Raw genomic sequence first — 12,000 nt, 5'->3', positions numbered from 1 at the left:
TGCTCAGAAAAGATTTCAAAAGTTCAAGTGCCGAGCCTTTAATTCCTGCCTCTTGCATACGGTCAGCCAAGATCTCATGGCTGACCGTATCAAAGTCCGCCGAGAGTTCCAACAGCACCAGAGCGGCCGTACCCCCTATGTCTAAAATAGACTGAATGTCCTCAGTGGCTGTAATTAGGGCCGACTCTGTGCTGTGATTCTTCCTAAAACCATGTTGTGTTTCATCTAGCAGGGCATTAGATTCGTTATGCTGAGTTATTTGTTTATTCATTATGTTTTCAATACATTTAGCAGCAAAGGGTAGTCTTGCAATGGGGCGGTAGTTACCAGGTTCCGATCTATCAAGGTTGTCTTTCTTCAAAAGAGGAAGAATGGAAGTCCGTTTCCATTGAGTCAGGAAGATTCCGCTGGTAAATACTATCTTAATGATGGGACCCAAGCACTTTGTCATTTGTGTAGGAATTAAATGCATTATGTTGGGCAGGCAAGGATCGTAGGGTGATCCTGACTTGATTGATAAAATAAGGTCCGATAGTTGTTCATCTAGCGGCTGTGTAAATTCAGAGAAACTAATTAGATCTTTCTTGATGTTGGCTTTGGGATTATTTTGACTATCGGTGCTAGTGAACAAATCGTAGATATCTGTCACCTTTTTCTTTAAAAAAATTGCCAGCCCATTACAGAAATCCTGACTGTATTCATTGTGGTTGGTCTTATTAGGCTTAACCAACCTGTTGATCACCGAAAAGAGGGTTTTGTTGGTGTCACAGGCAGTTCTTATTTTTTTCGTGAAATAGTCAGTTTTTGCTGTGATTATATCTTTTTTTATGTTTAGCAAGTTTCACTTTGTATGCTATCTTCTCAACTGCCTCATAATTTCTTCGCCATTTTTGTTCCTGTCTGCGGCATTCCTGCCTGGATAACCTTAGCTTCTCATTGTACCAAAGGTTGGGACATCTTCCTTTCTTTTTTAGATGCTCGAGAAATGAGGATTATTCTATCTAGTATGGTGTGTAGCCAGTCTGAGAGGATATCAATATTGCGCTTAGCGTCTTCACCCAGCTCGAGTTGGCACGGGGCAGTGAAAATTGCCTCCGCCAAAACATCTGTTTTAATTCTGTGCCAGGCTCTACTGGTGGTATGTAGAGTAGTTGGTCTGTGTTGTCCTAATTTTATGGTCATCATAGATCAGGTAACTGCCCAGTGATCTGACCAGGTTAGTGGAAGGGATGGGGCTAACCTAAAATATGCCATCCAGCATTTGACCTGCTTTATGTGTAGGACCTTTACTGACTAAGGACAGTCCAAATGAGTCCATTATGTCAATGAGTTTACGTGTATTAGGATCTTCCATATTTTCTAAGTGGAAATTAAAATCTCCCAGCACCGTATAGTTTTCGTTAGTAATAACGGTTTCCATAATGGAGCTAAGTTTGTCTATGAAGCCATTTCTATCTCCTGGAGGACGATACAACAGAACTCCTTTAATAGCAAGTGAGTCTGGGGGTTCGATTGAGAATGTCATAGCTTCAAGGTCCAACAATTGTAGTGGTTCAAATCTAGCCTTGTAGTGGTCCCGGTGCAGAATCGCCAAACCTCCACCTCTTTTATGTTGCCTATCTGATCTAGCGATAGTGTATCCGGGGGGTGTGGCAGCAATAATATCAGGGCCGGAGCTCTCATCTGCCCATGTTTCTGTTAGAAAGGCAATATGTATGTTTAACGTGAGAGCAAGTTCGTGAAACTCTAATTGATGTTTCACCAGAGATCTGGTGTTAAGAAGCAGGGAGTGAATACTCAGTTGGTCTATTGTGGAGGGTTGATATAAATTTATGGGCGCCAGAGGCAAAGTGTATGGAGGAACAATAGGCGAAACACCGATTATTTCAGATGCGTTACCTTGTTTTAATGCGAGTAATTCCTCACGGGAATATTCAATAATATAGTTGTGATGTAACGTTCCAGGACCAAAGGTTCTGGCGCTTGGCGCGATCTGGGCGCGGACGGGCGCAGACGGGCTTGCCTTTGGCGCGCCGAAGACGCACTCGCGCCATTCCCTCCATTTATGTTGCCCTGCCTGTTCGAGTAGCGGAAGGCTAGACCGCAAACCCAAACAAGATGGCGGTTCTAGATGGCCCAACCAGGAAGTAGAGCACCTCAACAATGATGGCCGTACCCAGAGATCTCCCTATACTTCAAACAGTCCGCTAATGACTGGCGGTGGACCGGGGAGATCGTAGAGTGCGAGGTGCTGCAGACTTCCACTGGTGAGTGTTGATCCCATTCCCTCTCTTTTTCCAAAATACAGGGTCAGAGTGGCAAGGTATATAAAATAAAAAGCATAAAATTCGCCGCAATTTTTAAAATATCAAAGCCCAAAATGGTGGTGCCCCTCCCGCAGCTCCGCGTATGGAGCCCGAAGGAACGGCTCAGAGTTTCCCTCCCATTCCGGGACTCGGAGCGACCGCTGCCCAGCTTCGAAGTTTTTACGAAGTGATGCATGCCATCTTTGGGCAGCCCGACTCTGCCAGCACGCCTTTGGGCCCCACGGTCTCGGTTGGGGGCCCTAGGCCTTCGACGCCGGCGGCTTCGGCACTGCAGGGTCCCCTTATATCCAGGCCTGGATCTGCATCGGCGCAGGTCGACCTCATAAACGCTCCAGCAGTGCCAATTCCACCGGCACCACGGCCGCAGCCGACTCCGGTTGTGTCTCCAGCCTGCGTCGACCCCAGCCTCCACCCCGACGTGGACATGGAGTCGGACCGACATCGACCGACGCTGGATTCTGGGCCGACGGGTACTTTTGTACCCCTGTTCCACCCTGGTTCTTTCAGGCCAGATTGGCAACCAGAGGAGGGTGAGGAGGACTGGGAGGGGGCTGGAGACCCTTTAACTGACCAGTTGGAGTATGATCCAGACTGGAGAGAGGAGTTGGGGATGCTAGTGGTCTGTATACCTCCCCAGACCTTGGCATGCTGTCTCCTCCTACCGTGGCTACGGAGAAGGGAGCTTCTTGCGCAGTGGTGTAGGGCAGCCGAGGCTCACCACCTCGAGCTACCTACGGTGCTGGTCAGGACAAACCTCCTGACAGAGGTGCTTCAACCGGCAGCGACTTCTTCAGAGACCCTGCTGCAGTTTAATGAAGCCCTAACTGACATCTTTTTGGGCACCTGGTCCAGACCCACCACAGGGGCTCCTGTGGATAGGATGATTGCCCGACCCCACTTTCCTCTCCCAACACCCCACCCCAGAGAGCTTGATGGTCCAAGCCTCGATGTCCAAAGGCGCATTCCCAAAACGCTCCACCAGATAGGGAATCCAAAAAGCTGGACCATCTTGGGAAGAAGATTTTTTCTTCCTCCAGCGTGGGACTGTGGTTGGTAAACACTGCATGTCTGTTGGGCCGTTAAACCCACTCTGTGTAGGATACAGTAGTGCAGGTGCTGCCCCAGTGCCCGGAGGAGGGCCGGGCCGTGCTCTCCCGTCCAGTAGTCGAGGGAAGAGACACAGCCAAGTTTACCATGCGATGTGGGCTGGACACCGCCGACCCGCTAGGTAGGACGATTTCCACATCGGTAGCCTGGCTGAGGTCGACATGCTTTTCCGGGGATCTAGGCTACCCTGCTGGACATGCCCTTTGATGGCCGTCGCCTCTTCAGCGACAAAGCAGACAACGCGCTAGAGCGCTTCAAGGACTCACGAGCTACGGCCAATTCCTTGGGTCTCTCCACCACCCGCCCTGCGTAGTCTGCTTTTCGCGCCTAACGTGGCTACAGAAGGGGTGCCCCACCACTTTCCACCCAGAGCCACAGGCCGGCGCAAGCAGTTTAACCCCTACGCGGCCGGGGACATGGGACCCACCGTTGTGGGTCTGGGGGCCAGCGAGTGGGTCAATCCACCAGTGCACCCCTCTTCAGCAGCCTCCAAACCCTCCTAGTCCGACCTTTCAGGGCCACCGATCGCTAGTGGGTGTCAGGATCCGCCATCACCTCCCCCACTGGCGCACCATCACGTCGGACATGTGGGTTTTGCAAACTCTCCAAAAACGCTACTCCCTCCCCTTCGAGACTACCCCCCCAGCTATGCCACCTCAGTACTATCGAATGTTGGAGGATCATCTGGCCCTTCTCCAACAGGAAATTAAGGCTCTCATGGCCAAGGGAGCCATCGAGCGAGTTCCTGCCCCAGAAGTAGGTCGTGGTTGCTCTTCCCACATACTGGTGCCCAAGAAGGACAAAGGCCTATGTCCTATCTTGGATCTCAGGAACGTCAACCGCTTCCTCCGGAAGTAGAAGTTTAAAATGTTGACGTTAGGGTCCTGTCTGCCCTCGACCCTGGCGACTGGATGGTGGTGTTGGACTTACAGGACGCTTACTTTCACATTCCCATCCTGCCGGCGTTCCCTGCGGTTCACGATAGGCCCCAAGCAGTTTCAGTTTACCGTGCTCCCCTTTGGCCTTACCAGCGCCGCTCGGGTGTTCACGAAAGTGATGGCGGTGCTCACAGCTCATCTGCGCAGATGAGGGGTTCCAGTCTTCCCCTATCTCAATGACTTGCTGTTGAATGCGAGCTCACCCCAGGCAGTCCTCTCCCACCTTCAGACTATGGCGGACCTCCTGCATTCGCTGGGGTTCACTATCAATGTACCGAGTTGCACCAGCCTCCCTCTCAGAAGCTCCTTTTAATCGGAGCGGTTCTGGACACGACACAGTTTTGGGCTTATCCTCCCGAGCAGCGAGTCCGGGATATTCGGGCTATGATTTTGATCTTTCGGCCTCTATCCAGTGTTTCGGTCAGAATGGCCCTGAGGCTGCTGGGCCTCATGGCCTCCTGCATCCTGCTGGTGGATCATGCCAGGTGGCATATGCTGGCTCTGCAGTGGGACCTGAAGTTCCAGTGGGCACAACATCAGGGGAATCTGTCCGATTGCGTTCAGAGGGCACTGCACGACAATTGCAGTGGTGGCTAACAAACCAGGATTGGGTCAACAGCAGATCCCTCTCCCTTCCCCAACCGGAGTTCACAGTGGTGACGGATGCATCACTTCTGGGGTGGGGCAGCCACATGGGAGAGGCAGAGATCAGAGGCCTCTGATCTCCGGCAGAGTCCTGGCTCCATATCAACCTTCTGGAGCTGCGGGCGATCCGACTTGTACTGAAGGCATTCCTTCCCTCTGTCCGGAGAAGAGTAGTGCAGGTGTTCACGGACAACACCACCGCCATGTGGTACTGCAACAAACAGGACTGGGTGGGATCGTGGACCCTATGTCAGGAGGCTCTGCGTCTCTGGACATGGCTGGAACATCAGGGCATTTCCCTGGTGGTTCAACACCTGGCAGGTTCACTGAATGCCAGGGCGGACGAACTCAGCCGTAGGTGCATGAGGGATCACGAAAGGCGTCTTCACTCGGAAGTGGCGCAAGGTCTCTTTCAACAGTGGGGAGAGCCTTAGTTAAATCTATTCGCCACCGAAGAGAACGTGCAATGTCAGCAGTTTTGCGTGTTGGAATTTCCAAGGCGGCACTCGTTAAACAACGCTTTTCATCGCAAGTGGAGTTGCGGTCTGTTGTACGCCTTTCCGCCTATACCACTTCTACCCAGAGTGCTGAAGATCAGGCGCGACCGGGCCCAGGTCATTCTTGTGGCTCCGGACTGGGCTCGAAGAGTATGGTATCCTGAGCTACTCAGTATGACAATCGATCCCCCGATCAGCCTACCTCTTCTGGAGGATCTTCTGTCGCAGCAGCAGGGGACGGTCCTCCACCCGAACCTGTCCAGTCTCCACCTCCTTTTGTGGAGATTGAGCGGCGGCAGTTGATATCTTTTGTCTTGCCTCCTGAAGTTTGGAATTTTATTCTGACGGCCAGGCGGCCCTCTACTAAGTTGGTATACGCCTGCAGGTGGAACATATTTGTGGCATGGTGCACAGCAAAGGCTGTGGATCCCCTTTCTGCCCTTCTTTTAGAAGTCCTTTTGTTTCTTCTCTCTTTGGCCCAGCAGGGCTCTGCTCTCGGCACTATCAAGGGCTGCCTTTCTGCTATTTCGGCCTTTCTGAGGCTCCCTGATCATCCCTCTCTCTTCAAGTCCCCTGTTGTAAATAGATTCCTCAAAGGCATTACTCACCTTTTCCCTCCTATTCCTTTTGTGATGGCACAGTGGGACTTGAGCCTGGTTCTTACATACTTGATGTGCGTGCCCTTTGAGCCTCTGCACAACTGTCCTCTACGTCTCTTAACCTTGAAGACTGCTTTCCTGGTTGCCATCACCTCCGCTAGGAGAGTGAGTGAGCTCCAGGCTCTTTCTTGTAAACCTCCTTTTCTATCTGTCTATCCGGACAAGGTTGTGCTCAGAACCCGTCCATCCTTTCTGCCAAAAGCTGTCACTGCTTTTCACATCGGGTAAACCATCACTTTGCCCACCTTCTTTCCACCTCCGCATCATTCCAGAGAGAAAGAGAGGCTCCAACGTCTGGACCCAAAACGTGCGCTCTCATTTTACCTGAGCCGCACACAACAGTTCCGGGTGGATGACCACCTCTTTGTTGGCTACATAGGCGCCAAGAAAGGTTGGGCCGTACACAAGCGGACCATTTCCCGATGGGTCGTCTTGTGTATCAAAGCCTGTTATTCTTTGGCTAAAAGGAGCCTCCGGTGGGGCTACGCGCCCATGCCACCCGGGCGACGGCAGTCACTTCAGCATTGGGATGTGGTGTTCCCCTGCAAGACATCTGTCAGGCAGCTACGTGGACCTCGCTGCACACTTTTACTAAGCATTATTGCCTGGACAGCCAAGTCTGGAGAGGCGGCTTCTTTGGCCGTTCTGTTCTCCGGGCCTTCCTGGTGTGATCTTGGTTTGCAAACCAACCGCTGGAGTTGGTATTGCTGGGGTAGCTATTCTAAAGTAAGGAATCTATCACTACATGTTTCTTTCAGATGAACAAGTTACTTACCGTCGGTAACGATATAGCTGTAAGAAACATTAGTAGTGATCGATTCCTTACCGCCCCACCCATCCTCCCCGTTCTGCGAACGGATTTCTAGGGTTAAGGTTATCCCTTTCAGGGCCCTAGTTTCAAGGCACCAGTGGTCAGTATCTTGCATGGCTCTGCGTTCCTGGCGCGGAAAGTTGTGTACAGAACTGACGTCAGCGCGCGAGGGCGGCGTCTAAGTAGCTGCCGCAACGTCATCTCTGCGACCACGACGCCAACCACAGACGCAGAGCCGCATGACGCCTCCTTCCGATGCGCAGGGGTACTGCTGACGAAAACTTTCCGGATCCAGTCTGACGCCTGGGGGTAATTGTAAGGTAAGGAATCTATAACTGCTAATGTTTCTTACAGATATATTGTTACCGGAGGTAAGTAACTTGTTCTGCATCCATCCATGTTCTCACTTTCCCTCTCTTCTATAAATGTACTCACTTTTGCCCTCCCACCGATGCACACATTCACCCATTTAATCATTCTCACATCTAATTCTTGTGTTTTTTAATTATATTTCTTTTGGATCATGAGTGACCTTGTTGGGAAGGTAAAATAAAAAGCAAAATAGCTGTCAGTTCTTCATGGCGCATGCAATGTACGCAGACAAAAGTGTTGTGACGTACATGGAAGCATGTCATCACACAGTGGCCATTTTAGACTTCACCCAGTTTTTGGGAAATGGTTAACCTTACAGAGATTTTTCAGACAGTAATATGTACATCATATCATCTATTTTGTAGACAATGCTGTTCAGAGAATTTATAAAATTAGAATCTGCTGTTATTTCATTAAAATCCACATTTCCGTTCGCATGACTTACTATTCTTTTTAAGAGGTAATATAAGAAAGATCCCATGAGGGCGTAGGAAAAATTGCATTTAATAATAATTAATAAGTTTCCAATTCATAACTGACCCATCCTTCCTCCCATTTGATTTCTCTCTAATGGGTATTTGAATCTCACACCAAGTTAAAATAGCTGACAGCATTAATTCCTTCTGTATAAATATTATTTGCTGCTTTTAAAATTATATTCACTAACTTTTGCAGTTTGTTTTCCTCTGAAAAATTGCAAATAATGGACAACATTCATTACATGCAAGTAACAATCCTCTAAAACTGGGACAGTGTGTTGGGGTTGAAGCACATTTGCTTGTAGATGTGCATGGAAACACTCCCATAACAAATACAAGAGAATTCTGTAAGTAAATAGCAGTAACATTTTACATTTGGTGGAATCACTAAATTGCTGATTGTTTGTCTTGTTCTTCCTAGGGTGGATTTTTTCTTACTGGCTCATCATGTGAGACAGGGCTGTGGCATTCCCACTCATTATGTCTGTGTACTAAATACTGCCAACCTGAGCCCAGATCATATGCAAAGGTAAGACGCACATTAACGTATTAACATTGAGAGCAAGGCGATTCAATAGTGATTATGGTCAAAGATACAAGGCCACCAGATAGAAAAAGTCTAAAGAGCGAAACATGCACATTAAACCTAGCTGCATACTTTACTCAGATCTTACATGAGGATGTCGAACTAGGAAAATAGGAAAATCACTTGCCTCTGTATGGAAATTAATTACATCTTTCCCAACAGTGTATGAAGCAATATATTTCTTTTGAAGAAAACAGTCTCGTCCTTCTCTCAAAACCAGTTTAGACGATTAACAATATCCATTAGAAGATTCCTTGTTTTTATTTTCATGGACATAGAAACCTAGAAATCCCTGGGTTATTGATTTTCATACAAGGATTACCTATCTTGTTGAGTGTGCAGTTTTTTTCTCTGTAGCGCATTGAAGCATTAGCTGCGTTGGTATTCAAGGCAAGGTCTCCGGAGTTTTGGCCATTATTGAGTTCATGACTTTGTCGCAAGGAAGCAAATGGTACTGAATTTTTTGACTATTGATAAAAAAGAAATACATTCCAGTTGGTTTTCGGGCTCCGTTATATACTGTAGGACCCTCCAAACCGGGTGAGGACATCGTCTGAGAGTGGGCCCCACTTATTACATCTCTACCTGGGGCAATGTAGGAAAGTACCCTTTTTTATATGGTTTACCCTCCCCCCCCTTATTTTGCCAGGTATCTGATGCAACTTTCACTGAAAGTATAGTGGGTCCCTGCTAACCAGGTCCCCAGTGCCAGTGTTCTTTCCCTAAACTGTACCATTGTTCCACAATTGCCACCGCTTTAGACTCCATGGAAGTCCCTAATAAATGGTACCTAGGGCATTTGGTCTAAAGAGGGTCCCTAAGGGCTACAGCAAGAATTGTACCACCCTAAGGGACCCCTCACCAAGGTCATGCAAACTGCCATTGCACCTTGCGTGTCTTGGTGCCGAGAAATTTGAAGAGTGGACTTGGCACCCATCCCTGTGTGCCATGCCTGCAAAACACTACCTGTGGTATAAGTAAGTTGCCCTACAGCAGGCCTTACAGCCCTAAAGCAGGGTGCACTATACCCCAGATGTTGCAATATCTGTGTGAATGGATATGTCCCTGTGATATCAAAGTCAATTCTTAGACAATACAAGTGCACAGGGAAGCCATAACGAGTACATGGGCTGGACACTCGTGATTACGAGTTCCCCAGCTACATGATGGCTTCACTGTAAGATGTTTGGTGCCAGTGATGGATGTATTAATAAATGAACCTGAAGGTGTTTACACCTCCTCCATGCAGAATCTGCATTCCAGAGCAGAAAGCTTCAAAGGCTCTGCTGCCTTTGTTATGCGACTACGGCCACTCCAGACTCTCTAGATAGTGAAGATGCCAGCTCCCTTCCCTGACCCCACTTTCAGGTGGCAAAACAGGTAGGAAAACTAGTAAGATTAGGAGGTGTTTCCAACACCAAGCCAGCACCCCCCTAAGGTGGACTAGCTGATGTGGACACCACCTTTTCAGATTCCTCCATCTTGTTTTCGATTAAATTAGCCTTCTAGGTGCAGGGTTATGCCCACTTCTTACAGTAAGTGGTCACATAGAGGGTGTGGAAACCCTAAAGGTCAGTAACCCATTGGCTACCTGTCACTCCCCTAAATTGAGTCTTTAGGTGGCACCCCTGAACCCAAGAGCTCAGATTTGATGGATCAAGAGAAGGACAATAAAGAAAAGTCACTGCCTGAAGAGAACTGCAGAAGAACCGTGAACGTTTGCCATGAAACCATGCCTGTCTGGTCCACCACCTTGCAGCTCCCTGGCCCGTCCAACACTGCAGATTACCAGGAAAAGGTACCCATGCTCTGTATGGTCAAATCTGTCTCCCGCCAAGTGTGAAGACACCAGGACCAACTAGAGCCATGCAGCACCAATACTTAGAGTACCGGACGCCCTGCTCCAAACACCAACAGCGAGAATCCAGTCCGAATCCTCACTGCACCATGACCGAGCAGCTGTCGAGGGACGTCCGCATTACTCAGACACACTTCGTGAGTGACCAAGCTGTTCGGACGTGGCCCCTGCCAGCTGTTTGTCCCTAATCGTGAGGAGCACCTGTGCACAACCGGCCCAGCCGACCTAACCACTCTGCACCGAAGCCGCCCGGCTCGTGTACTGAAGAACTGGCTGTTCCCCCTTGCGACCCAAGCCCCCGTTTGGGAGACTTTGGACTTCTCGCCAAGTCCCCCCTTGCAGCCTGTTTCCAGGTGGCCCCCTTCTCCATAGGGCACACAGCTACCAACCTCACCAGCACCATGGTCCTGGCTAAGCCCTGGCAGTTCCCGAAGAACTGCTGGTAGTACTTTGGACCTTGGCCCACTACACTCCGAAACCCAGAAGGTGAACCCCAGCTGTACTTACCTTTATGCATATCCTTCTATTCCTCCCATAGGATTGCATTGTGCGTAGTGTGTCTCAGTTATTGCCTCTGTGAGTACAACAAATGCTTAGCACTACCCTCTGATAAGCCGAACTACTCGCCCAAGCTACCACCAAAGAGAGCATTAGTGTTATCTACTTTAGCCTCTGTAAACTAATTTAGGACCCACTGGACTCTCTACACAGTGTACTTCTTTTTAGTGCACTCTGAAGTCCAGCTTCCTACAGGCAACAATAACATAGCGCTTTCCCCTGAAGAGCACATGTGGCCTCCCACCATTGCCATCCCTGATGCTGTTGCTGTCTGACAAGCAGTGTTTGATTGAAGTGCTTTCTAAACAAACCCCAGCCTTTGATCTCCATTGCCACTTGTGATAGCATAATCACAAACCATCTCAGATGACAGCCCATGTACAAGAACAGGTGTTGAAGGTTCCAGACAATCGGTAGTGAGTGTGAGATAGCTTTAAAAGTAACAAAATAACAACAAATAACCCCAGGAAAGGTAGAAGGCTACACTAGGGTGTACTTAGTTGTGAGAGTGTTGAGCTGCATAGTGTTATACGTAGAAAGTGTTTGTGCATTGCGACCAGAGTGATGCTCTTATTGTGACCTCCATTGATAGAGGCTTCTAGCCACAGATTCCTTACCTTTAAATGTTCCCCAGCCGTCAGACTGTATCTGGAAGGTTTTAGAGCAGTACCCGTGCGCGACAATAGGTTGCTTCGTTTGGCTCCACACCGTTAGTGACATGCCCGGAACCTATATAGGCGACACCCCAGCTCTCTTGACAACAAGTATTTCCTTTCCATGCCAGATAGCTCTGATCCGTTTGGGGCTACCCCTCAATCACCATTTGCGATATATTTTTTCCTGGTGTGAGGTATATCACCAATGAAACAGGCTGGTTTCAAATTATGTGGGGCCTATCACAGGGAAATGACGGTGACAGACCCCTACTTAATGTGTTTTTGGTGCTTGGACCATGGCTCCAAGACCAGCAAGGACTGCCACTCCATGCGTCTGAAAGCGTTGAGGGAGCGGTCTCTCAAGCTCCTTGCCGCCCGACGCTCGAGGTCGCGTTCGCGCAGAAGGTCCCGGGACCATTCGCGTAGCCATTTTCAACGGTCTTCGATGCACTTCAAATCGTCAGGGAGGTCTTAGACTTCTCCGTGTCCATCAAAGACGTAGGACGA

At 49.2% G+C, this 12,000-nt stretch overlaps 1 protein-coding gene across 3 annotated transcripts in view; it reads left to right on the top strand.

Moving 5' to 3' along the window:
- The window catches only part of PIWIL2 (piwi like RNA-mediated gene silencing 2), a 1,855,951-nt gene that overhangs the window by 1,748,633 nt on the left and 95,318 nt on the right, over positions 1-12,000 (top strand). For all 3 annotated transcript variants that reach the window (XM_085633754.1, XM_085633756.1, XM_085633755.1), the window contains one exon: positions 8,257-8,364. In XM_085633754.1, coding sequence (XP_085489880.1) covers positions 8,257-8,364 — 108 coding nt within the window. The remainder of the gene's footprint in view (positions 1-8,256; positions 8,365-12,000) is intronic.

Source organism: Triturus cristatus, chromosome 11, assembly GCF_964204655.1.
Source record: "Triturus cristatus chromosome 11, aTriCri1.1, whole genome shotgun sequence".
NCBI lineage: Eukaryota > Metazoa > Chordata > Amphibia > Caudata > Salamandridae > Triturus > Triturus cristatus.
Note: the sequence above shows the minus strand (reverse complement) of the source record. Positions and strands in the feature narration are given on the sequence as shown.